The 27,589-nt window shown below is 40.0% G+C and overlaps 1 protein-coding gene across 5 annotated transcripts; it reads right to left on the bottom strand.

The window, feature by feature from the left end:
• Nucleotides 1-890: 890 nt before the first annotated feature.
• Nucleotides 891-19,122, bottom strand: NDUFAF6 (NADH:ubiquinone oxidoreductase complex assembly factor 6). Of its 5 annotated transcripts, none has more exons than XM_074898689.1 (9): nt 18,932-19,122; nt 15,438-15,537; nt 14,412-14,534; nt 11,703-11,759; nt 10,022-10,124; nt 7,161-7,294; nt 5,268-5,369; nt 1,550-1,606; nt 891-1,043 (listed from the first exon to the last, which is right to left on the bottom strand). In XM_074898689.1, the coding sequence occupies exons 1-9, from the start codon at nt 19,108-19,110 to the stop codon at nt 915-917; spliced, it is 984 nt and encodes a 327-aa protein (XP_074754790.1). In that variant the 5' UTR covers nt 19,111-19,122; the 3' UTR covers nt 891-914. The 5 variants fall into 5 exon arrangements, with proteins under 5 accessions (XP_074754790.1, XP_074754794.1, XP_074754792.1 ...); XM_074898693.1 differs by having other exon boundaries at nt 15,434-15,537; nt 18,932-18,968; XM_074898691.1 differs by having other exon boundaries at nt 14,412-14,593; nt 15,434-15,537; nt 18,932-18,967.
• Nucleotides 19,123-27,589: the final 8,467 nt, after the last annotated feature.

A 27,589-nucleotide genomic window follows, 5' to 3' on the forward strand; every position in this document is an offset into this window, starting at 1 on the left:
TTTCCCACCAAAAAAACAAAGCAGTATCTTTACAGAGAGAGAGGACCAAAATGACCTGTAACATTCAGGAATATGTTCCTTCACAGTACTGAAGAAAAGGAATTCAGGGAAGCCACACAGGAGGGTGTCCTGAGCAACACAGTGAGTATGAACAAAGGGGCAGTCGAACCCACATTGCAATGACACCTGTGGGCAACAACAGAGAGACGAGAGACCAGGCAAGAACAGAGTGAAAAAGCCTTTGGCTGAACTGGAGATAAAAAACACCTAAGGGTTCTCTTCCTATATTGTAAAGCTATCCTCTCCACTACTTATAGTCACTTCAATGCTCAATCTCAACACACAGTTAAATAATTTCAGTACTACAACTCTATTTCACTATTCTGAAATTGTGCATACACACTACATAATTAAAACAGCTAATGCTTTTCCTAACATTCAAATATATTGGCTCATAACTTCATTAGTACTTGCAAGAAGTCTGCTCCTTGCACTAAACAGCATTACTTAGCTGATTTATAAGGCATTTACTGTAACTGCTTTTGGTCACAAAGCAGTCTTTTTTTTTTTTTTTCATCAGTAAAGTGCCAGAACTGTCAGAAGTATCCATTAGCACAAAATTTGTCCAAGAAGAATTCTTATCATATTGCTGTTATTACAGGAAAGACAAGACAAGTAATCCCAGACAAGGACATATGACTTGGCAGACATGGAAGCAGAGGTATCAGCCTAATATTCCAAGAACAAACTTAACTACTGCCAGCAAGCTGACAGCTACAGTTCATGCGCATCTGCTATTTCCCATGAACTGCACTTTGCAGAAGTGTGAAGTTAGACACTTAACAATTCTATCAAATTAAGACATCGAAGAAAAAACTCAGCACTCTGAACCCATTTAAAAAAACCCCAAAACTTTAATATGTTTTTTTCCAAGATCTAATATATAAATGCAATGGTAATAATGTACTCTTCTTTTGTAAACTTGGATGAAATATATTGAAGTCCACTTTTCGCATATTATACAAATAATCATCTAAAGCAACCTAGAAGAGAAGAAAAAAGCTTAGTCCGTATGGTGCACACAAATAATTAGGCATTAAGTTTAAAAAGCAATACATGAAACAATGAGGAACTGGAAAAAGGCTTGACATTTTGCCCCTTTTATTAAGGGGTAGCATAACCATCCCATTCAAAGGATATAAAAAAAGGCAGGCTTTGTGAAGAGAAGCATGATGATTTACTAGACCAAACAGCAAATTATAAAAATAGACAAGATTTTGGGCCCCTGCATCAGAATAATGGCCTACGGATATACAGACATCTTGGGCAAAATGATGTAGTTAAAGAAGAAGGATTAGAATTGTTGATCAAAACTATGAGGTTCCACAGTCAGGCCCACATGATTTTCACAAACTTTAGGTACTACATCTTCCCAAAATAAACACATGAAGCATTAGTTAACCATGCTTAATTTGATACTCTACTCTTCACAAACGTGTTAGCACAGACATGAGTCCATTACTTAAAGAGTGCATGATATCACACCCACCGTACAGAAAAAAGCAGGATATGCCTTCACAGGAACTTTCTTACTGAAAGATCTAGCCTGAAAGTAAATGGGGTAAGGTGGGAGGAAAAAAAAAAACAAAAAACAAACATCAGGAGAATTTAACATTTCAGATTAAACATTAAGTACTACATATAATGGCTAGGAGGCAACAGACTGTATTACAAGCTTTGTCCCTTTTTATTTTGACACTGTAATTTTTCATTATGTGCAAGCCAGCATCATCCCTTACTGTATACAAAAGTATGACACTGAAAGTACATAATACTGGGAGAGGCCTGCTAGAATTCTTATATTGTCTGACAACCTTACAGTTTACCTATAATAAACCAATGTAAATTAGCATCCTTTGTTCCAACAAAGTTCCAAGCTGCACCTCATTTAATAAATACGATTTAACTCTTTTTTTCACCCCCCACCAAATAACTCTTTGCATCCCAAGAGACAGGAATAATGGAAGACCAGAAATGCATTTCTCTGAGTGCATCTTTTTGGCCCAGTGTTGCCTCAGTCTCAGAAGGCCAGTTACGCTCCGTTTACATTTATAGGACTTTGAAAGGATCTCAATGCCTCAGGTCCTCAGTATCTGCATATAAACAGAGTGTAAACCATGGCTGAATGAAGTCTACAATTCAAACCCATGTACAACCCAGGTACATCTAACAGAGCTGAAGCAAATATTCCTGTAATGTTTATTTATAAATACAGAATCACTCTTTGTTTTCCCTTTTCTTACGGATTAATACAAACAAACTAACCAACCCTCTATGAATACTGATGAGAATGTATGAGCTTCTGTTAGCTTTCCATGGATCTTTCCAGACAACTGGAAAATCAGGCTAAAACTTTAGGACAGAAAAATACTGAATCTTTTCAGAAGACACTGAATTTTACACTCTGAGATGTAATAACATGTGTGCGTGTGTATGTATATGTATCTCTAAAAAAAAAAAAAAAAAAATGCTTTTGCCTGATATAATGCTCTGCCTTATTATTATTAATTGCAAGATGAAAAAAGAAAGTAATCTTGCTTGACCTTCTTAACCCAGAATGGGTTACATATCATTCAGAAAGCACGTTATCCTCCTTGGTAAATTGAGTCCATAATGATCTAGCGTAACTGAGATAAATGCAAAAAGCCAAAAGGAGACCCTCTTTTAAAAAGAGTAATAGGGGGAGGGGTGCTTAAGAGAAAGAGGGGAACACATAAATGTATTCGCAGGCTTTTGAAGGGATCACTGTGGGACTGACAGAGCACTTTTATTAGAATAAAACACACAATTCCTAAAGAAAACTGCAGTCTTCATTATCTTATTTTGCCCTCTGCTGGTCACAGTATCAGCAAGAGCTGACCACACTTTCAGAAACTTCTCCCAAGATTAAGTGTCACATTACTACAATATGCTTCATATAATATTGCTGAGACTGAATTTAGCATTTGAGGACTATATTTCTTCTGACTGTGAAATGGTGCTGGTAACTGTTACCCTCATCCTCCAAAATATGTTATTTGTGTAACAAATGCTGAGATTGTTGAAAACTCTCTGCAGGTTCAAACTTTACCCTACCCTGTAATCCTAACTAAAACAGAGGGTAAGTGGCTGAAAAGACCCTCAGGCAAAATAAAATGGTGATTTTATACAGGAGAACAGATGCATTTAAAGGCATCAGCCCATTACATTCACCTAAAGCCTTGAACTATCCAGCAGATGTTGCCAGCAAAAGTCTATTTCATCCATTAGGAGAGAAAGTATCTTTATCCTTGCATTAACAAAGCCCATCTGATTATCAAGGAGCCTAACACCCTGTTATTACTGCCAGTTATTGCCAGTTCAAGTGGTTTAAACACTCTAGAGATCCTGCACTGTCAATTATTCTTCACTGATGATGATGGAGGCTAGAAACAAGTATTCAGAGAGGAATTTTTTAATTTGAATTAAGATTATATAACCCACCCATTAAAAAAAAAAATAAAGGGGTGGGGGAGGTGCCAAGATCAACATTCAATTGAATAAAATGCTGCCCTAATCTGTTTTCCTTGTGTTTATACTTTTTTGTATAGGGTCCAATTACATGATCACATTGCATATTTTCCATAGGATCCTCCCAATGCCTAACATGGGCAGGGCTCTAGGAACAGAGTGGAAAGAAAGTGGGGGTAAGGTTCTGCCTGTTCTCTTCAGGAGCTGATTGGCATGTTGGGAGCCAGGGGACCAATGTACTAAGAATTATCAATTATCTGAAAGGCTCTGGAGAACTGAATTCTCTCCCTGCTTCTGTCCCAAAGTTTCCATGCAATACCCGCAACCAAATTTTAAACATCTGGACAATAAATACACACTGCTCATTTTCCATGCCTCCCATCCCCAATGTGAGGCATTTCAGGCCAGGCACTTGGCATTTTTGTAAGCCACAATTGCAACCAAAGTCAACGGGGTTTACACACTGTGCATTATGGGTTGAGGGGTGGGGAATAAAAAAAGAAAAATCAAAATATTTCAGCTTGAACAAAGATAGTGGACAGTTTTGAAGTTACATTTTCTTTGTCTCTGTTCCCTGCTTCTAAATGGAAAAAAAAAGCTTCCCTGGGCATATGACAACAAAAATTGAGACATCAGGTGAAACAACATGAACAGGAATGCAGTCAATGCAAATTATAAATAGTCCATATTAAAAATAAAGCCCAAGGCCACATATTATTAACAAAAAATAAAAACATGAATCAACTAACGACCAACTGAACAAAACAGAGATGCCTCATTTTTACCTTCAGAAAAATGAAGAGTTCTCCTGTCTCTACAGCATAAAATACTGTGATCACAGGTAATGCTGTAACTGAGGATTATATTAATGGTGTAAATGCAAAGATAAATCTGGCATTTCTTTACTTTGAAGTGCTATCTTTTCAGACTACCTTGAATGGAAGTATTGGGTGCAATACTCAAAGTATATGCGCACATGTATTTGTAGACATAAGAAACTCTTTACAGTGCTTCTTGCAAGTTTCGTTCTCCAGATAAAGGCAGACACAGCACTGCTAATGAAACACTCTTTTGCTTTTGTATTATGTACCAACAAGCAATTCAGAATGTAGTGAAAATATGAGCATAAAAGAAAAATGGAGTAGGACTCTGCAGTTCTTCAGGAGTCATTATCCACTGTTCCAAGCAAATAAAGTCTTTCCTAATTTACTTGGCTGTGAGCCAGAAAACAAATAAACAGAAAGCACCTTTCCCAACATAGCTGTGAGCATGGCTGGTCATGTTAGGGAATGAATCCTCCTCCCACACACACTAACCAGCAGTTAAAGGCAACATGCTCTGCTTTCCTGGCAGCCATTCCACGGTGCTGTGAAACACCATTTGCAGAAGTGCTTTCTATGGTGCTGATCCCATGCTGGCATATCATTGCATTTATAAAAGTCTGCTTGAAGGTTCTCTCCTAGTAATAAGGCTTGTAGGCAGTATTTATATATATGCAATTGGACCTGGCTGCAAGTAAACTGCCTCCTGTACATACAGATAAGTGTGATATTTTGTGTGGTGGGGTTTTTTTACTTTAAACTCTCAAAGTAATTAAAGGTAAAATATTTGAAATTAACATGCAGCTGTAAATCTTCTCACAACACATATGCATAATGCTTTGTGAAGATTAGCATCAATTACATTTATTTAAATAAATAAAAGGGAAGGAATCTCACATGTTCTAGATGAATATGGGCCTGGCTGGCAATGTCATAAATTACATCTCTCACATTTTTCTCTTGCTTGCCTCTTATGAAATCCTCTTGTGAAACTCCATGCTAGACATAGGAAGGAAAATCAAAAAGAGAAGAAAACCTTCAATAAATATCAAGTTTCCATTTTAGCTTCTCAAAAACCTGTCCCTGCAATCAAACTAATGACACAATACTGAAACAGCCTAAATATTTTACCACTGCCCCCTCCTTTTTTATTTCCCTTTTTGTCAGTCACTTGGAAAAAAATTCAAGAGAACAAAGGGAACAGTTGGTACAGACTCTCTCTGCATGAATTTGTTCCCTAAAAACTCTGTCGTCACTCAGATAAACCAAGTCAGATTTTAAAGTTTGGGGAATTTAGATCAGTTTAGATGACCAATTTTTGAACTCTAATCCAAGAATCAGTATGAAGCAGAAGCAAGCCAGTAACAGCTAACACAGAAGCCATGCTGGCTTATGAAGTAAATCATTATTTTGGGTTTGATGTGGACCACCAGGCTTGCAAAAGAAACAAACCAAAAAAACCCCAATAAAAACAAACAAAAAATCCCAAACCCAAACAAACCCACCCCAAAACCCAAATTAAAGAAACCCAAATCACCAAGCCCCCCCCCCCAAACAACAACAAACTTAAGTCTTTGACCATAGTGACCAATGTTAAGACATAACATGCTCTATTCAGAATTGCACCAATTGTCTGTTGTTCTCAGTAACACTCAAACATGTGAAAGCTGTACAAAGGTAGGCAGGTAGGCTTCACAGGAGATAGACTCCGGCAGAACTCTTGATACATGCCAGCAGCTGAAACGCTTACAAGATGCTCAGTCTGCACAGAAGGGATCCAAGCTGTTTTTACAGTTTCACTGTAAAACACCTTCCGTGGCAAGGAATGACTGTGAATTTTCAGGCTATGTTTGAAAAGCTAAAAACTTGGAAGGACTCCCATACCATCCAGTCCCAGAAGGGCTGAAAGCAGGGTGCAGCTCCTTTCTGCAGTTTTATAACCCTGACCTATATTACTATCTAGATTTTTTTGCAACTACTTAAATTAGTATAAACTTTCAATTGTATTGAAATGATATTCAGAACATACTAACACAACTACCTTAAGCATCACCATAATTACATGAATTTTGGTTACGTATAAAAAGAACAGCATTAATATTTAAAGACTGGAGATGAAGGAATAACAGCTGAGATGCCTACAGATCTAGGCAGAAAAATATTAATTAAAAAAATCTGAGTTTTAATCTCATTTTACCCAAATTGCAAGATCTGCTAAATTCCAATGCAAATTAGGTGTACAGTTTAAATTGGAGTACTACACCATCTCCTACAGCAAGGTATGCAGTGTATGCTTATATGTTACCAAAAAAAACCCAAACCCCAAAAAAAACCAAAAAAAACCAAACCCACCAGCACATTTATGAAAAGGTAGTAAAGACAAACCTAAGAAGATTGTTCAGAATATAATTTCTTATAGTTCTTCCTTTACGGGGATAGCAAAAGGAAACAAAACAAAAAAAATCCCAAACCCAAGCCCCATTCCATACGTGTATTTCTGCACATTAATGGAAAAATTTCTGAAAGCTAAAATGTACTACATTTAATAAAAAAATGTACTACATTTAATAAAAAAATAAAACACCACCTGAAACCATAAAGGTCACTCCTCTCACCTCCCAAAAGGTACAAAACCATGACAATGGCATATTACTAAACCACAGCAGAAGGAGTAAACTAAAGAAAAAAGGTGTTCTGTTTCTGGCCAAATAAATTATAATCTCATATCTAGCACTTAGAGACAGTTAGAAACACTATACTGTTTAATTCCAGACAACTTGCTTCTCTTACCAACATACAAATGTCCATGGGAAGAAAGACTTTTTGTCTTGCACTATGATATGGAGTTGCTCTTAAACAGGTAACTATGCCTTGGGCTTTTCCAATGTGACTGGCTGCATGGTCGGCATGGATGTCCCTCACACCTAAAATTGCAGAAATAATATGTTTAAAAACATACTGTCAGGCCTTTCGAGGGGTATAGTCTTCCCTGATGTGTATCACAGTCATATTTAAGGAAATCTAAGTGCATTGGTCCACGACAGAACTGTCTATGTTCATAAATTGCCTTGAGATCTCATCTCAGAGGTGCAAAGCAGCAGGCAAATTCATTGATTTCCACATTCAGAAGTAAGATACCTTAGTTTGTGGCAGCTTCTGCAAAGCATATACTTAGCGGAGCAGCATCTATTCAGATATAATATATCAGTACACAAACTCATTTTCATTGGCATGTCCTCTCCGAGGATAACAGTATTCTAAGAACTGTTTTTCCTGCCAGAAAAATCATTCAAGTGTGAGATTCCTGACAAGCATTAATACTTAGAGCATGGTTTCATGATTAGCCGCAGCTGATTTAGCACGTACTGAAGCCAAAAAGAATGGTCCTACACTTCCCCACCAAACCCGTATTTCTGCCACCTCCCTTGTGCTGTCATGGGCAATGAGGCAGTAGCATGGCAAACTGAATCAGATCCCCAAAGTAACTGAAAACTAACTTTAGTTACTGCATGGTCACCCAACTGTGAGAACTGAAAGAAGAGGGAGATGAGTGGGGCAGAGCAGCACCATTGCTCTTCATAGCAAGACCATACAAGGCTGGCTTAGGCTGATCATAAAGCCATAATGTTTTCACAGGACTGACCCAGGATAAAATGAAAATTTAAACGATAATTGAAATTCATATAAGCTCTAGCAGAAGCAGCATTCTACAAAGAAAGAAATAAGGATACAGGAATTACAGACCAATGAGCCTAACTAACACCTGAAAACGATACTGGCCATACCAGATTCACTGACCCAGCCTGCCTGAGCCTTGCATAGGTCACAGGAAGCCTTTGCGAAACAGTGGCTGTAGGTAGATTACATGGAATTATTTTGGCAATGGCAGCAGAAAGCAGAGTGTGGCTTGGAGGAATAAATGGATATAACTTACTGATACTGACTGGGCAGTTCAGGCTTTACATATAACTAGGAATGGAAAAAAAAAGCTCAAGAAGTAAGAGTTAGCATGATTCATGCTCAGCCTGGGAATATATCCCAAAAGTGAGGTTCTGAAAAGGTTTAAAAAAATTATTGAGTTGTACCAGACTCATAACTACTTAGGCAATGAATCAGAGAGCACAATATTAATATTCTTAAATGATAGGAGCTGGGAGGAAGTACCAGGATTTTGGACGACAAGATTACCAGTCAAAATGAGCTTGACAAAATAAGTAACCCAAAGCCAGTAAGAATAAAGCAGCACTGCTACTGGGAGATACACACACAAACTGGAGACAGCTCAGGAACAAAGAAACTGAAAAACATAAGAAATCTAGCAAACATGACCTGTAATGAAAGCAGGTCCACCTAGTCTAGACAAGACTAAATGGGAAACACGAGGAAAAAGGCTGCGTTCAGTTAATTGCTCCATTTGTGGAAAAAAACCCACAGAAGTTAACTGTTTAATATGCAGTAAAGGAGACTTTTGCTTAGATATTTTGTTACACCGGTATATTCAAGAGAAGTTAAACATGACAATAGGGCACCTAGAAAATCTGGAGCCCCCATAACAGATTTTCAAGAACAGGATCATCTGACTTGTATCAGAAGTGACCCAAGCATGATTGAACTTCTTCAGAATCAAATACATTTCTCAGAATGGAAGACATTGATATTTCTCATACTCCTACATTTCTTAAATTAGAAGTTCAGAAAGACACATGCAACATTTCACTGATTTCCTGCTGAGGAAGCAAATATCAGATGTTAAGAGATAGGTTCCTTATTTCTTCCAAAGAAGAATGTGCTCACCATATCTCTCTTTCTACTTCTCTCTCTTTTTTTCTTTTTAAACTCTTTTAACTTCAGCATTGGCCTTCCATCAGACCAGTCTGATAAGGAAAAGGAAAATTTTGCTACTACAATACTAAATACTACTAAATAATAATTATTCTCACCCTTCTTTCACATCTGAGCTCATACAGGAAATACTTTCACAATGCAACAGACACCTAAAAGAAAGTTACCCTCTTCTTCACTGCAAATGGACAGTTCTTTCCCCGATCTGTGACTCTTAGTATTAAACAAGACATAGATACTAGCTCTTAACCACAAGGATCGTATCATCTTCACTGTATTTTTCTAGCTATTCTATTAATGATAGTTAAACCACTTTTAGGAAGAGGAGAGGATTCAGAAACAAATTTACAACATCACCAAGGAAAGTTTATAGGTTGGGAAATCAGCTGTTTCAAGATAACCTGTGTACAACAGTGCAATACAGAACAACAGCTGCAGAATGACTACAGCATTTTGTGTTCTGACTAAGTGGAACAATTTGAAAATATGGTGAAGAGCTGGATTTACCACACGCTGTAATAAGAGCAAGAAAAGAGAAAACAAAGCAACGAAGAACAGAGCAGTAGGAAACCACACTTCAATGAGCTTTCCCTGAGCAGTTTTTACGGAAAGTGTGTAGTTCTAGGATAGGTGCGGTAAGATTCCAGATTTACGGTTGAGCATTCAAAAGAGATCTGAAGTATTACCTAAAACAACTTCTACTGAGATTAAACTCCAGTTGAAAAAGAGTGGGCTTTTTGAAACATCAGTGAATATTGTACCCGCACTAATGAATCATCAATAAAATCTAAAAAGGGGAAAAGACCTACCCAGTGTTTCCAAGATGAGGTACAAGAGAGCACTCTGAGTGTTCTCAGCATATGTTTCAAGCTCCTGGATGTTACGGTATGCTCTATCATCCAAATTCTTCTCCTGTCATATGAACGCAGAACTTCAGTAAAATGTAAACATAACTGCTATTTGTACAAGTTTATTACTAGAGTCATCTCTGCCTAATTCACTATTAGAAAAGAAAAAGGACAAAACTAAGAGATACAGAGAGTATAAACTCAGAAGTAGTCATTAAAGCTTATAGCAAGTCTAACATAACCAAGTAGCTATATGCAACTGCATTCAACTCTGGTTACCAGGGCAAATATAACATTTTGCAATAATAATAAATCAGAATTCTTCATTAAAAAAAAGATACAACCAAAACAAAACATCATATGGTATTCTTACATTATGGGGTTGTGAATTTTAATACTTAATTTGCATCTGAAGCACAGAGAAATTTAGATAAATAGGAATATATTTTTTTAAACATGCACAAAAATCAATCCATGAAATACACGAGTTTCAAACTCATATGCAAATACACCCAAAAATATAATATCCTCCATCATTCTTCCTGTCCTAGTGACTTTGTGGTTAAAACATACCAGTTTTTAGATTAAAAAACAGTCTTAAGGTTAAAAACGTCTGAAGTCTTTCAGAGCAATGACACTCTGCAAGTAACTGACCATCAGTTTTCTCAAGTTGTAACTTCATGAGACACTAACTTTAGCAGCAAAGCAAGAAATTCTTGCCCTCAGCTATTCATTCTTGCCCTTGTGTCAGAGTTGGCAGCAGCAGCACTGCACCAGTGAAATTCTCCCTCTTTTTTTTTTCCCCCCCAGAAAAACAGTAGATATTTTAAAATTAATGTGATTTGAATGCTTCAATTTACAGCATTGCTTAGAAAAAACTGCACAGCCATGGTAAGGAGAAGCAGCAAAGTATGGTAGAAAGGTTCAGACAGGTAATTTAATTTTTGAAATTTTATATCCATGACTCATCTCAAGAGGCAGCTATTTAGGAACAAAATTGACATGGCAAGAAAAGAGGTGAGGAGGAATAAGATGATGTCAATGATGTAGATTTATGCAACATTTTGCAATATTCAAAATGCTTTTTCTCTTGGGGCAGGATTGGAATGGCACAAAGAGAGAACACATACAATTTTCTCTTCTTGCACATCTTGATTTCCTTTTCTATTAAACTGTAGTTTTTAAGAATTCTTAGCAGTTGTATATAGAGACCTTACTACTTAACCCCATAGGACGGAACTTCACTCACTTACATACAGAAAGGTATCTAAGTGGATTACATCTAGGGGTAACCACTTCAAATCAAGATTAGAGACCAGCAACAGAAAACATGAGCACTGATACACTGGTTATCGGAGCAGGAAACAAGAAAGAGTTGGACTTACAAACTACATATATTTTAAAGCAAAAATAAACAAGGATTCTATTAGCTGTTTTTCCCAGAAAGAGCAGAAATTATGAGTAAGAGCATCAATGGAGAATTAAAAGGAAATATAGCTGTAGCATTCTGAAAGAGAAATACTACTGCCAGGAAAAGATTAATTACTTAAGCTTTTGTTTTACACACAAACGCATAAAAATAAGGGGAAAAACCCCAAATATTACTAAAACCAGAATCAGACTTTGAATGGTAAATACTTACTCTTTCATCAATGATCTTCATGAACCACATTTTAGTCAAGTTATGCCTCTTAACAGCCTGAAAATCATTAAATAAAACATCCATGTTAATGTGTACAAAGTGATGGTAGCACTGCATTCTGAAGGCTGAAACATTATTTTAGATAATCCCTTTCTTACAAGGATTGTATTCACTTGGTTAAATAAAAGTGGTATGTCAGTGGACAATGAGAATCTTCAAATACAAAAATTTTCAACTGGCATTTCTTTCTAGTTGTTGCACATAAAAAATGAAATCTTGGACATCAAGTCACTTAATCAAAAGCATTTCTTTAGAATTATTTTTGAAAATAATTTATTCTTTCATTGAGTCACATGTTCCCACAAAATATTTGCAGACAGCTATGTTCACTTTCCAAAGAGAACATAGTTTCCTCCAGAGTCAGGAAATAAAAAATTTCCCCTGTAAAGTTTCAAAATTACATCAATACAACATACCAATACATACTGTAAACACAGCATCCTAACAAAGTAATAAATATAATGGCAATACTATTGTTTTGTTTAAAAACATACCCCGCAGCATCTCTTCTTTTGGCTCTCATCTTGTATTTGACTTCCTTTCTGTACCACTTCATTCTAACAACCTACCTTCAATCCTTTTACTTACACACACTGAATTTTGCAGACCACTTTGTCAGAAAAACTACAATTAGAGACATAAATATTTTAAAACAAAAGTTAGGGAGCAGATTTCTCACAATCTTAGCCTTTATAGTTCACTTTCAACTTCTTTACACCCATTGTATTTGTAAGTTTTCATGGTTTGACGAGACAAGATCTTCTTGATTCAGCAAAATCTGCTTGAGGAAGTACTTGGTATGTGAAAAGGCAAATTTTAAGTTACAACTACAAATGTCAGTTTCGCTTCTCACTCTTTGTCTTGAGTATCATTTTGTAAATGAAATCCTTGAAACAGTCACAGGTCAAGACTTAAAGCACCAAACTGAGTCCTGCTCAATTACCCAGTTTGTACATTACATCCATTTTGAGCTACCTTCATTCAACCATACAGGTTCTCATTTTTCAAAGGTTTTGAAAATTGTCTTCTCCCACAGAAATGAATGGAGAATTAGGCCTCATTTTTTGCATGTTCAAAATGGACAGATAAGTAAGCACAAGTATTATACAGTTGTTGTATAAGTTTATAGGCTGAGAGTTGAGCGATTAATAATTCTAGAAACACTACTTAAGGCTATTTATATACTTCACTAGTGCATAAAACTCTTGGAATCCAAATGTGAGTATTCTGGGATATACAAAACTTCAGGAATACATTTAACATGATAAATTAGTATTTATTCTGGAAAATTAAAATTGTCCTCATACAAACTCAACAGTGAGAGGAGTATACATAAAATACACTGTGAGAAAGACATACTAATTCTATTAACAGCTCTGCAATGCTTGTGAGTTCAGGTGTCTTTCCAAATCCTTTCCAAGAATTGCAATGACATTCTTGAACATTTGTGAAGCTGTGCTCTTCAAATAAGTTATTCTTGGGGTATTTGCTAAAACACAGAAATAAAAACCACATCTTGAGTGCAGAGGTCACCAGGTCATGTTGGATTATTAGTTCACTCCAGTGCTTTGCAGTGTTCAGAGCTATCAGAACTCCTAGAAATACTTTCTGAATTATTTTTCAACATTCTATTTCACAACCAGTTCTGTCTGGATTGTCTTATATTGTTCTTCCTTTAGAGAAATCATACGTGGGGTGAAATCTTACCACAGAGATAGGCAAATTCTTTCTTCCACTTCAAAACCAGTTTTCTGTTTTGTGATTCTCACAAAAGGAGTGTGACTGGCAGTCCTAGTCTCTCTATTGAGATTAGTATCTCAATATCCAAATGATTTATATCTGAATGTTGTAGCAGTTTTGGCTGGGATAAAGTTAAATTTCTTCATAGTAGCTTGTATGGGGCTATGTTTTCGATCTGTGCTGAAAACAGTATTGCTCATACACTGTTTTAGTTATTGGTGTGCAGTGCTTACACAGAGTCAAGGCCTTTTCTGCTCCTCACGCCATGTGGCAGGTGCACCCACCCAACAAAAACAGGGCTTCTTGGCTGATGGAAATGTAGCAGCTATTGATTTCCTTTTCCTGGGCCGTTCTCAGGGCTCTACAGTACTTGAGGCCCTTGGCCAGTAGGAGCCAGTATTGACCACAGATCAGATTTGGCTTGGGTATAAATGGAGGCCCTTGGAGAAGCCATTTTGAGCTAGTCCTGCTGGAGCAGCATGCTGTGGTCAAGGATTCTCCCCTTGGGTCAGGACACCGCTCAATGAAAGGTTCCTGTGGCTCAGGGCGCTGCCTACAAAGTTCCTTGAGGTTGACAGCCCTTATTTGTTAGGCAAGTGACAGAGCATTTTGGGTTGTTGTTAAAGCCTAGGAAGTGGCAATAGTTTTGTTCTCTTCTCATGCACATTCAGATCTGCCATTGAATGTTTGCAGAGTGCTAGTTAATTTTAGTAAGTCCTACCTAAATATCCTCCTGCTCCAGCTCTGCTCTTTGGTATTTGACAGTATCACACACAGACAATTTAAGTTATCTGTTTTACATAAAACAATATTGTTATCTACACAACACAGCACACACAAAACACTGTCATTATTTCCACAGTAATATTTTAATTAAGTGAATTTTAGGACAACAGAGTTATATTTTACCCTCCACAGTTCTGTAGCAACTGGTTGATGCGGTGGGTTATCGCAGTATATATCTTCCACAGCCTCCCTCCAGAACTGCATTCGCATCAAACCAATAGTCTTCTGAGTTACAGAGTCTTTAATCTGGAAAGGATACATCTGGAGTGAAATTCAGTGTCTTTAAGGCACTTGGTCTATCTACACTGAAAAGACAGACACAGAACATAGCCAAACTCAGTAGGCAAAGCGCTCGGTTCTGAATTTATGTTTGTTCCTCATAAAGCGTACAAACACTACAGAGAGTTAAAAAAAAAATCTTCACCACAACCTGACTTTCAAACTCATGGAGATGAAGCCATGGGCGACCCTCACACCTTGACTTTCTTCCCAGAAGTAAAAGCAGCGGTAACAGCAGTGAGGGAGGGCAGCACCACGGGCTGCCAGAAGCACGGCCCACAGAAGCTGATCCAGGATTGTGCTCGGTCGGCACATTTCCTGGATCGCTCCTTTCCGGCAAGTGTTACCAACTCTCCTGGTTGCACTGGCAGTTTTCGGCCGCCTAGCAAAGGGGAGAGACTGCAGCCACTCCCCTCACACAACTTTAATTACAAACTTCCCTCCCACCAGCCTTTCAATCACCTAGCTTCTGCCAACAAAGACCTGGGACTGATTGTATCATCCAAGTTTTTGACGGACCTACAGACAGGATTTAGCTGCACTTTACCAGTTCAGCCGCTGCATTTCAAGCCAGGACATATATGCAATCACATAACAGTATCAAGGACCACAGCCTGTTTGTTATCATTTAACTTTAAACTGCACAACTAAAAAGGAAAGTCAGAAAAACTATGTACATAAACAAACTGGGAAAGGCTGGATACTTTCCACAGGCCATTCAAAAGCAGAGGTTTGTATTACACTATTTATTTATTGCCCCTTATAGTACAAAAATTTAATCCTGGCAAAACACCACCTACAAGCATAATTTAGAATATTGAAATTGTTATTTTACATTTACAGAGTTCACAAATGTATTTTAATACCTGCCTGAGCCAGTTCCACGTTGAAGGCTCTCAAGGCAAAAGCAGAGGTTCGAGATTCTGCAGGCAACAGCAGAGAACACAGAAACCCTTCATAGTCACGCTTCCTATAAAAGGATGAAAAAATACATTTAATATTTATACTCTATGCAAATTGCCTGTGCTACTGCTTAGCACTGAACTTCTAAAATAGTAGCAATAAGTTATAGTTCAAAACTCTGACTTTGCAAAAACAGCAGCTTTTAAGCTTATTTTAAAATAAGACAAACCCCAAGGGAGAGGTTATGCTGTCTGAATTCGCAGTGCACCTCACAAATTCAGATCTCAAGATATTTGGGTAAAGACATGGAGCAAGGCTGTGGCAGAAGCAGAAACAGAATCCAAGATTGTCCAACTTGCAATTTTCTGTTCCAAACATGAAACCGTATTTCTTTAAAAGATTGTGCTTTGGAACTTGACAGAAAAGTACTTACTTAACCAGTAAGTTTTTGTTCGTTGGCACGTTGGCAACTATATGCAAAGCAGAAAAACTCTGGCAACAAAGTTACCTGCAGCAAAACTGCGGAGACCCAATCTGGAGTGATATGCCTTTGTTTGGCCACTTGGGTGTGCCATTAAATTAAAAACAATCACAGTACACAGAATTATAAATTGCAAAACTGTACATAACTGTAGCTAACAAAAGCACCTGGTCACCTCTGAAAAGCTAAATTGCTTGTTTTGAACATTTTTGTGTACTTTCTGATAAGCCTGTCATCTGATAAGCACATGACCAGCAACTTCAAGTTTCATTTTGAGAATGGAGAAGCAGGTGTCAAGGAAAACACATTTACTCATTTTCATGAAGTCTGCCTTTCTTAGATGTACTCGTATTTCTTTTGAATGTGAAATTAAAACAGCAAAGCCAAACTAAAACCAAGGGTTATTAGTGTTGCTACTTTTAGCATCAAACAAAAGGGAAGTGAGATTTAACAGAGGTTCTTACCTCTACAATACACAGCAGCTGATAACTAGCAAATGCTTAGAGTTTTCACAACAGTTGTGAACCTTGTTTTAGGGCTTGATGCAAATCCAGAAGCATCAACAAAAAAAATTACATTTTTTAATTTTAGCAGGCTTTAAGGGTCACCTTCATATTAAAGAACAGATGCATCAAACCTCCCTCAATTAAGACACTTTCTGGAAAGTATTATCAGCTCAAAACCTAGTATTCTTTTCAAGACCGACTGTAGTAATACCCAGTATTGTCCACCCTGGGTAGAGCTGCAAGGTTCCCAGCCACATTTTCCCAGTTCCATAGTTTGCCTGAGTTGTTCACACAACACAGAACCACCTCTACTTCCAGAAAGAAAACAAAGAAACACATTACACAAAGTATACAGCAGTACAATAGAGAAATTTGTCTTCCCTCTAGTAATGGTGTTGGCATGTTGGGGCTTTTTTTCAATTAGTCTAATCTTAAAAATTAAATGCAGCAAAGAACAGTTAAGGAAAAAAATCAGAAAGAAATGTGAATTTTATGCTGACAGTGTGCCCTTGGACATAACAGTAGAAGAGCAAATCCATTAAGCCTCAGGCTGCAAAATAAAATTGATATTGCTATAGATCACGTTCAACCCCTACTCTCTTTGTGTGTTAGTGTACGGAATGACGAAAGGCGGGAATGACCTTAAGACTGGTATTGAGTGGTTTTCATAGTTTCCCTCTCACATAAGTATAAGCTTATATATGAACCCACAGACAGAAGAAAAGTTGGCTATGACCTTTACTAGACTTTCAGTACAATGAATTTCTTTCAGGTTATAAAACTCCATAATCCCATCAAGCCACAAGCTTGTCTTCCAGAGCAGACATCATAAACAGCAAGAGACAGAAAACGTAACTACTAAGGAAACATACTTTTAATCAAATAGCTTAAAGCTACTTTTAAAATAGTTTTTTAACAGAAAAAGAAAAACCCAAGAGAAAGGATACCTGGCATACTGCAAAGTTATACAAATCTGTATCAGCAAAACATAACTCAGTTGTTCCTCCTAACGTGTGGGAGACAAATTCAGAACTGGGGAGCTGCTGATGCTTGCATAGCCTCAAGCGTTTTCTGTTTGAACAGTCTCTCCTCTTTCTCTTATTTTTTCTAACTTATGATCTCCATGCAATATACGAGCTACTGTGAACAGCAGCTTCAATTAAATTATGCCAAAAGCATAAGCATTTTTCATTTTATTTGAGTGTTTCTGCATTTTTATAATTAATTCTTTCTATGGTTTAACAAAAATAAAAAGAAGATAAATTCAACCGCTTCAGCTTCTCTGCCTTGGAACCTAACTGTTCTGTTCACAGTTCATTACTGAAAACATTTTACCTGAATATGTTAACTTTACATGCAGGCTCTGATCTCCTGAGTAACTGGTGAACAAATCCTGGGTAGAATAACCAGGAGAACAAAGCAGTAATCTTTAGTTTTTATCAAGGAAAAATGCAGCTTGGCTATGAACTCTGATGCATCTGTAAAGGTCTGCTACTTGGTGCTGCACAGAAAATCTAAGATTGTCATATTTCTCTCCATTAGTTTTCCTACTTCAAACGTTACTGCTGCCCACACACACCTTTATCTTTTACAAGCATCAGTTTGGAGACAATGATCCTGTTCCATTCTTCCTATACATGCTTGGAAGCCTTCTCCCTGCTTTTGTCAATCATCTAGGACAACTACAACCAAGGAGAAATAATATTTAAGTCTTTATGAAGAGACTTAATCTTTTACTTCTGAACTCTCATGGACTAGAAAGCAGCTACCAGGGCCTTGCATGTTGTTTACCATCCAGAAGCCAAGCAGGAAATGTTGCCTGGTCTGGAAGTGTCTGAGATGTGTGAGCATTTTGGTTTTGACCGAAAATTAATGCTTTTGAAAACAGAGACTTCCTCTGCCTCATGTATTCAAGTCAGAGAAGGTACTCGAGTTGTCTGTCCGGCTGTCAGATTTCCTCTGCTTTTGCCCATTTTCCCAAGAAGTACTTGGGAAGTTCGGCTATTTCCCTGTAGTCAAGAAGATCTGAAAACATCCATTATTTTAAAATACCCACTTCAATAATCCTTCTCTCCAAAAACCCGAGACAATGGAATGGAAACGTTCAATATTTCAGAAGAAAAGCAGCTATGAAAGAAGGGGGTGGAGGAAGATTGCCGTTTGCAGGTTAAATCATCCACGCCGTTTAAATATTAAGCCCAGTTTCCGCGGCTCCCCGCGAAACGCCGAGGTCCGGGCGCAACCCATCCCCCGGCCCCCTTCACTTCAGGGCCGCAGCGGTTATCTGCGCGCCCAGGCGAGGCCGAGGGCGGCCCGGGCAGCCGGGGGAAGCCTCAGCCACCTCTCCCGGGGAATTGGGCCGCCCTTCCGTCAGTAGCGAAGTGCTCGCAAGCCTTCCCGGGCCAGACTCGCCGCCCTCCTCTGTGGAGAGGAAAAGCCACGGGTGTGCAGGCCCGCCCCCCCCGGGCACTCACCGCACCAGCTCGGCGCAGTACTGCACCTCTCCTCCGGGCGCCGGGCGGCTCCAACCCGCCGCCGCCCGCCCGCCGCCGAGCCCCGGCCACAGGAGCCCGCCACGGGCGCCCGCCGCCCTCGCCAGGCGGTGGCAGGGCCCGACCCGCAGCTCGCCCCGCGCCACGGCGGCGACCGCCATTCTGCCCGCCGCCCCGCCCCTCCCGCCAGGCACCCCGGCCCCGCGGGGCCGCTCCGTTGTAAACGCTTAACGGAGAAGGTACCGGTAGATGGCACCCGAGAACGCGCGGTTTCAGTCGGGGAGCCGTAGGGCCTTTTGTTATCCTGCAAATGGCGTCCGTCGCGCCGCCTTTGCCTCAGTTTCCCCCGGCTACCGAGGCGGGCCCTAGTGGTAGTTCGACGCGAATTTCTCTATTCTCGGGGAAACCAGGGTTTTTAAACCGGGAGCCCAAAAATTCTGAGGAATCTGAACTGTAAAAATCACCTAGCTCTAGGCAGTGTGTCATAGGAGTGGCTGTGGGACTGGGAAAAGGCCTCAGGGCCGGTTTGCTGTGCGAGGGAGCCAAGCAGTTCTGCCTGGGCAGCAAAACTGACCCCAGGGCGCAGTCCTTGGTAAAATGTTTAAGTTTTGCAACAGAGGCCCTATTTCCCCCTCTTGGCTCAGAGAGGGACTCCTTGTACCGTACAGGCTGTAGTTTATTTAGAGATGGAATGGTCCTGTTAGTCCTGTAGTCACAGTCAGAGCAGCCGTGCTCCCTCAAAGTTTGGCCTATATGGGGATAAGCCAGCAAATTTGTACAAAAGTGCTACCATGCTTAAGAGCAGTTTCATCTTAAAACTAGTTTTTACTAGAAGCACCAGCAGTCTGGCTTGCTTTCCATCCCCAGCCTTGCCATCTTCTTCCCTGGTGCCAGCTTTGACCTTCATTTTATAGTACAGTGAACACATCCACAGCTGGCTTTTGGTTTTCCCGAGTTCATTTTCTGCCAGTTTGGTGCCTTGAATCAGTTCAGTGCATGGTCAGCTGAGCATCAGCGCCAGCACGGGGCATTAGCACAAGCAAGGGGCTGTGGGCTGGAGACAGGGTATGATCTCTCAGGTTGTGGACAGTAATACTGTCATGTTCATTAGCTCAGCTGTAAAGTGAAGTTGTGCAGTAAAGACAGGGAGAGTTTTGAGTGGGTGGTGACATTCAGGTGACAAGGCATCTGTTTGCAAATAAGGGCAAGCCTTCATTTTGTGTCATAGACAATGAGGAGAGGGAGGGTAGGGATCTCACTTAAGCATTATTTGTTTTATTGACTAGCAGGTCTTATGGGTAGGCCTCTCTTCTTCACTTTCCCTCATCTCTAAAGTTCTCTTTGTCTTAAAACTCTGGACCTTGTTTTAAACCCTTGCTATGCCTTGAGCAGGATTTATTGTTTGTCAGGGCACCCAAAAGAGGTCATTTAGCTGAAACTACTGTTGTTTAAGTTTTCAGGGAGAACCCCTAGATAAATGAATCCAGCTCTTTCAGCTGCTGCCAATTCCTGGCAGAAGGGTTACATAAACATACTCTAAATCTCAAGGGTATTATAAATAAATCTTAGAAAATATTAACTTTTGTTAATCTCTGAATGAACCAAAATGGTGCTAAACTGATTTAAACCCTTAGTAAGAAAAGAATAAACCGGGGGTCGTATAAGAAACAATAATCCTGACCTCTTTCTTGGTGTGGTGACATTTGTTTCTTGTTGTTCTGTACCTTTACTATTCTCATTAAATTACTTTTTTTTCTCTTTAAACAAATATTTCACTTGTCACATATAGTTACTGAAAAACTTCTTCAATTCTGTATAGATTCTCGTAAGTTAGCCTTTTGTGCTGCCAGCTCAGTGGGAGTAATGGTTTGTCTTAAAGTTTCAGTGAGATTTTAACACTGTATATGAAAGTCTAAGATTAGTAAGGGGTGTCTACAAACTTTTTTTAGTGATCTCCTTGTGTTAAAGAGCACATTTCATCACTTTTTCAATGTTTCTCTAAGAAGCTGAAAGGTGATTGCCCCTCTGGTGTGTACTTCTCACTGAAATATTTTGTCCCACTGACTCCTCAGATAAAACACTGAAATCCTTGGGCAGAAATGCTAGTGATAGCAATGGCTGGTTTAGGTAGAGATAATTCAGTTATTGCTCTAACCTGGAATTCCTGGAAAAAAAACAAGTTTTTTGTCAAGATATACGAATCAGTTACAGCTGACCCTTCTTAAAAGAACATCCAGATACTATTTGTCAACATATAAATGAGAAAAAGAGATCCTCAGCTATCCCATGATGGCCAAAACAAAGGCTGAAGTTTAGAAGGTCTATGTATATTCATGTGCTTGTACTAAAATAAGTCTTCACACAGAGGAGAACAGGATAGAGAGACCCACCTCAGAATGTCCAATGACCGGAGGCTGAGGTGTTCACTGGGATATGGAGGTTGTCACCAGGATCCCTTGTCTGTAGCAATGAGAGCAGAAATATAAACAGTGATCTGACAGTTCTCTACATTCACATGGGCAAGAATATATTCTCTCTCTCTCTCTCTCTCATTTTCCTCTTCTGAATAATCCTGGATTCATTCCCGTATCAGAGTTAAAGAAAAATCCATGTGTAATAACAATAGTGTTTCCTTTCCAGTTCATGCCACAGCAAACAGGCGCATGCAGTTAGTTATTTTTACCTGGACTACTAAAAATATTCAACCAAAAATTTTTGTTTAAAGGAGTACACTAAGAAAACATGTCTAACTGCAGTCATTTCAGTCCTGGCCACAGAATAATACATTAATGCATGTGGTAACAAGCACTGGGCCACTTTAAAATGCAGTTTTCCTGTTTTCCATGGTATAAACATCTAAGTCTTTAATTACAAAGTAGATGGAAAGTTCCAAAAGGACATTGCAGTGAAGGGGTTTCATCATTGTTGATGTTGCATTTGTTTGTTATTTGTAGGTTTTTCTGTAGATAAATTTCTGGTAAACATTCATTTATTTCTTGTTACACTGTGCTCTTTCACTCCCCAGTTTCAAGCATAAATAAAAGTTGTAAAAGGTGCTATGCTAACAGCAGTGGGAAACAAAGGCCTCGGTGATTTATGGAGGATGAGGACCACCGCATGCTTCCTTGGCTGTGTGCTGCAGGTCTGAGCTGGTGTGACTGTCCTTCAGACTGAAAGAAAACAGCGATTTTTGCTTACCCACTAGCACCGTTGCCAACTGTGGGCATACTCCACTGCACTCAACAGGAGTTGCTGCTCATCTGATAATCTCAAGCCTCCTGTGGTTTTTCTTGAGATTCAGTTTTACTCCTACGGAGTGAGATGGATCTGACAACTCACTTTACATACACCATGAAGTAAAGGCCAGATGTTATCAATTACTCCTGATTCAGACTGTAGACTTATGAATGAAACAGTGGGTATTCAGGTCATACAACTTTTGTTGCATGATACCTTTTGATACCTATCTTTTTGTTCAGATAGTCTCTTACCTCTTTTTAGCCAGTGGATTAAAATAGGACATCTACAGAAAGTAATTCAGAATAAGGACAGACATAGCTTCAGCACTCAGATCATGCTAATTAACCTTAGTCTCCCTACTAGTTGTAGAGTACTGACCCTCTCTGACCAGGAACATTTCCACAGCTGTGCCACATTCTTTGAACACACAAACAGGTAGAAGCAGAACTTGGGGCCAAGTTTTCAAGGGCTTAGTGCATCCTAACTGCCCAGCTTCCACTTTGACATCAAAATAAGACCTTCAGAATTAGGAAGTCTTTGCTATTTATCTAACGAGTTCCTTTGAAAATTGTTCTCTGTGGGGACAGCTCACTCTCTTCAGAATTTTCTCTAGTTTTTCAAGACCCATCTTAAAACCTCCATACAGTCATGAGAGGAGATGACTTATCTGACTGCCCTTGCACAGAAGCACAGGCCCACGCAAACACAGTTTGGTTCCATGTTGTTGCCTGGGGTGACACGCATACAATATCAGATGCAAATATGGTGAGTATTTGAATGGAATCCACAAAGTGTGTGCTTTTAAGATAAATTAGAGCCAAGTCCTTCTGCTACTGCTTTGGATGCAAATATATTTGTAATGAACTCTTGGTTTTGTATGTATCCCTTATCTTGCACCTGTTATCATCTTCGTTGTAAAAAGCTTAGGGGTAAGCTTTCCAAATGATACACCCCATCTGTGCTACCTGGATAAATAGTGTTAGCAAGAAACATGCAAACTGAAAAGCCACAAGTTCTTGACAGCCAGGTATCAGCAGTTTCTCTGGCTAGCAAGGGCACAATCTTTGTGTTCTTTCAACAAGTTGCCAACCTTTACTTGTTTGAAATTCTTGTGAAGTTACTGGGAGGGAGAAGAGAGAGAAAGGAAGCTGAGGGTGTGCAAACTCGTTTTTGGCATGCACGTGAAGTCAGCTGCACATATAATAAGGATTTCAATAGAATCCACCAAGTGAATGCTTTTTTACCAGAGCCAAAATAGAACTCAATGTTGTGCCTCCTGTGTTGGAGGCAGGTGTATTTGTTGTGAATTCTGCTCTTGTTTATATTTTTTTGCTTGGACCCCTGCAAACCAGACTAGCACTTAGAAGGAGGGAAGGTGAATAATGGGAAACTGCATCCCTCAGACTTGTCCCTGACAAGTCTGGAAAGAAGTGACAGCAGATGTAGCAAGGTGAGAGAGCCCTCAGGCATTTGGCAAAGAGGGAACAGTAGGGGAGAACAACTTGTTCCAGAACCTTATCATGTTCTACTGAGATCTCTACATTTTCCTATGTTTTTTTTTTTTTTTAAGGGACTTACAGGAGGGAGCATTAGGGAGCATTATTGAGTAATTGAAGCACAAGGCTGGCAGCTTGGCTTCTGAAGTCCTGTCAATGAGTTCCTGTGGCAACACATGTGCTGTCTGCAATAGTTGCATCTGAGAGTGGTTGATACTTCATGGTCCCTGGGCCACGTCATTTTAACTGACTTGCATCTTTAGTGTTCACATCTCAAGGTCTTTTGGGTGCACAGGACACGTCACTATTAGCAGGGACACAGGGTGGTATGAGACCTGTCCCACTGGGGAAACATCCACAGGCCTGTTTCCAGCTCTGCTACCTGAGACAGAGGGGATGAGACCAGCAGTACTGCTGTGGCTGGGTATGGACTGCTCCCTCTTCTGCCATTCATCCTCTGCCTTGCACTCCCCGCACAGACATGCTGGTGCCTGCTGCTTCTGTGTGTTAGAGCAAAGTGAAGGGTAGAACTTGGCATTGTGAGTGCCCTGTCCTAGACCTTGAGCTGTAAGGGAGTTTGCTCAATGCCATTTCACCAAAACAAGAGCAGAGGTAGGACCCACATTCTTTTTGCTGCCTGCCACATGGCAAGAACTAGGAAGGGTACTGCACCCTGATCTGCCTGAGCCTTGTCAGTCAATGAGGATGATTAATAAACTGGCTACCCTGGCAGAGTCCAAGATGACGGCATCTTTTGACACTTGGATATGCTCCACCAGACACAAGCCAGGAGCTTCCTCTGTCTTCTGCTGTTTAAAAAAATGGTGGCCTGAGGGAATCCCTCTTCATTATGGTCAATTCAGCCTGACCCCTGACCTGTCCAGAAACTTTAACCAGGCTCCAAACTCTTGCAGGGTTGAATGTGCTGCCAGGCAGCTGAGGAAAACATTACATACTTGCTGGCAGTGCTGCAGCATCCCAGGCACCCTTGCTGCCTCCAAGGCCCTTTAACAGCTTGTAAAAGGGCTCAGAGAAAACTTTCTGTGCAGAACAGGCACTCCTGGGGTGTTGCAGGCCAGGCAGTGTGCCAGCCACTGGGGATGAGACAATACTTTGGGAAGCTCACCTGTAACCAACGGCTGGCAGCAACATGTCCAAAAGTTAGAGAGCGGCAAGGACACAGGCATGGATTCATTCCACCCTGACTTCTGCTCTCTGCCTCCCAGTGGCAGCCTCCTTCCCCAGTGCTTGTATGAAACTATCACCTCCTCTCTCATTCCTTCATCCTAGCCCCTCATGGCAGGTGCCAGGCAGTCCCAGTGAGAGTAGGCCGTGCAGTCAGCTGTTTAGCAGGAGAGCGCCCCAAACCCTACAAGCTTCTCTTTGAAAAAAGTTTCTTTTTGAAACCCATTGTGCAAGGGTGCAAGGCTGCCAGCCCAGCTGAAATACCCTTACATGATTTGATGATTTTAGACAGTGAAGACCATAGGGAACAATTGTAGGGACAGGACTGCAGAATACACTGTAGAGACACCCACATAGGCTCTTGAGACACTGCAGCACCTGTTCTATTTATGCTCATTTTAAAATGGTGGTTGAGAGGATAACAGGGTTTCCTGGGCTTGGTCCCTCAAGAGAGTAAGGGATGCTGACATTCAAGAGGTGCGATGACAGCTGGCTCTACCAGGGCAATGGCACCTACAGCCACATGCAGAAACAGGATCTTGGGTGCCTAATTATTTTTCCTGACAAAATCTTGGGCACTTAGAGCTCCTCACAGGGCCTGAATGTCCAGTCAAACTGCTTTCTGCTTAGTCTTTACTTCAGGTAACCAAGTCCCCTTCTGAAACTCAGCATGGTTTCTCAGAGGTCACACAGAGTGCTTCCACTCTGTCACATTGGTCTGCTCCCTCTCACATCATGATCCTACTCTTTCAACCATCCACATGAGCATTTGTGTTTGCACGTTTTCTCTTTCGATGACAAAAGAAAGGCCAGGCATGGGGTAGAGAATAGCTCTAGTTGGCTCTGCTTTGGGCCAGGGGGGTGGACTAGATGATCTCCAGAGCCACCTCCCAGACTCTGACAGAATCCACCAATTCTGTCATTCTGTGACTGTGAAAAATGTAAATGATATTACCAGTCCTCCCTGGGTGGACAGAAAGCACTTGAGTATCCTTGGGAATAGTCTGTACATTGTACTAGAAATGGAAAGTACTGAAGAAATCTTCAAAGGAAACAAGGAAGCTGACAGTTCAGTTGTGGACACCAAACTGAAGTAACTTACGAAGTGCTTCAGGGAAGTGGACAGATAGTAAAATATCCATGTAGACAGGGAGTAATGCTGAATTTATTTTCAAGGGTTTTTTTTTTTCCACCCCCTGTCCCTGAGCACGTGAGGAAACTGCAAAGCAGAGCTGTCACAGGTAGGGAACCTTGACATCATTCAGCAGTTAGCATCCTTTCTGATTTACAAATGGCATTCCTACTTCTCAGAATCTCTCCCAACTCTGCTTGGCCAAAGCAATTTGCCAGATTCAGGGAGCCTAGGAGAGGAGACACACTTGAACAGGAGCTGGCAGGATCTTCTGTAGAGGACTTCAGGACACAAATGTACATGGGATTTGTAGTACTGAAATCTGCAGTAGTAGGTAGAAACATTCTCCCCCAGAAGTGGCCCTTATCAGCCAGCTATAATAACTAGCAATATACAGCAGTTGCTGGAAAAAATGAGATGCCGAGCTACTGCCCTGCTTTTTACTTCCCCACATTTTTCTGGTGATGTGGAGTCTCAAAGCATTTCTAAAACACCTTTAAAAAAACAACTGTTTTCAAATCCACAAACAGTTCAGAGTTCAGTTCTGAGCATTATAAATGGTCATGCTAATTAAATGCAGCTAAAATAGTGAAAAGAGTTGCAGGGCAGATGAGATCAATAACAGAACACCCTTAGAGAGCACAGAAGGGGAAAAAGTGCTGATGTAGAAAGGTGATTTATGGCAATTCTCTGTTGATGAAACAGAAGAATTATTGAGTACCTTAAGGAGAAAGGAGCTTTAGGTTGGAAGATTGACGACTAAAAAGCATGGGGAAGTAATCCTTTCTGCATCAGTATGGCAGAGCTTCAGTGCTGGGAGGCAGGTCAATGCAGGTCAACACTTGCACTGGAAATGCTAAGCTGGGGAACTTCTCTGGTCACCTCCTTGCCCTGTGTTGCCTCCTCCCCACCCCCTCTTTGACAAAGGGAAGCCAGTGCATTTCAGTGTTGTAGTTTCAACATACTGAGCATTCAGCTCCATGGTCTAATTCCTAACCAAAGACTCGAGCGGTAGGCAGCCTGATGCAAAGATAAAATAAGTTGCTCCAAGCATGGTGATTCTTATTTTAGCCTAGAGTTAGCAAGTTATTAAATGTGGCTGGCATTGGGATTTGGCATCTGTGAGCATAGGGGGTCCTTTTCTCATCTTTTATCCTATGTAAGCCACAATTGTCTTTTAACATAAAAGCATTTCAAGGTCGATTCATAGGCATACACAACTGTGAGTTACTTTATGCCCCTCCCCCCGTAACTACACTAAAAATAAAGTGAGAATAAATTTTCATTCAAAGTGCTGTTTTTACACTTTCTAATAATCTGAAAACAGTGTGTGAAAAGACCATCACTCCATATTCTACACAATAAGTAACAGTCCAGCCTGATCTGTAATTTCATTGCAACACAGGATGAAAATCTGGGAAGAGTTAGCGTGTTGATTTTGAACTCTTTAAATTTCTTTTCTGTTAATGAAATTGTGTATTTGAACAATCATACTGTTATGTTTGGACAGTTACATTTTTTATGACCATCACTGGCTGTAGTTAGACATAGTTGTCTCGCTTTAAAGATACCGTTTTCTTTGTTTCA

The sequence above is a fragment of the Athene noctua genome, chromosome 2, assembly GCF_965140245.1.
Source record: "Athene noctua chromosome 2, bAthNoc1.hap1.1, whole genome shotgun sequence".
In the NCBI taxonomy this organism is placed as follows: domain Eukaryota; kingdom Metazoa; phylum Chordata; class Aves; order Strigiformes; family Strigidae; genus Athene; species Athene noctua.

Excerpts from the sequence above, each read along its gene's own strand:
- NDUFAF6 (XM_074898689.1), bottom strand. The coding sequence starts at position 19,110 with ATGGCGGTCGCCGCCGTGGCGCGGGGCGAGCTGCGGGTCGGGCCCTGC. Across the intron at positions 5,370-7,160 it reads CCATGGACATTTGTATGTTG|CATGGAGTTTCACAAGAGGA; the intron begins GTAAGAGAAGCA and ends TCCTATGTCTAG. Across the intron at positions 1,044-1,549 it reads ATCCTGCTTTTTTCTGTACG|GTTGCTTTAGATGATTATTT; the intron begins GTGGGTGTGATA and ends CTTCTCTTCTAG.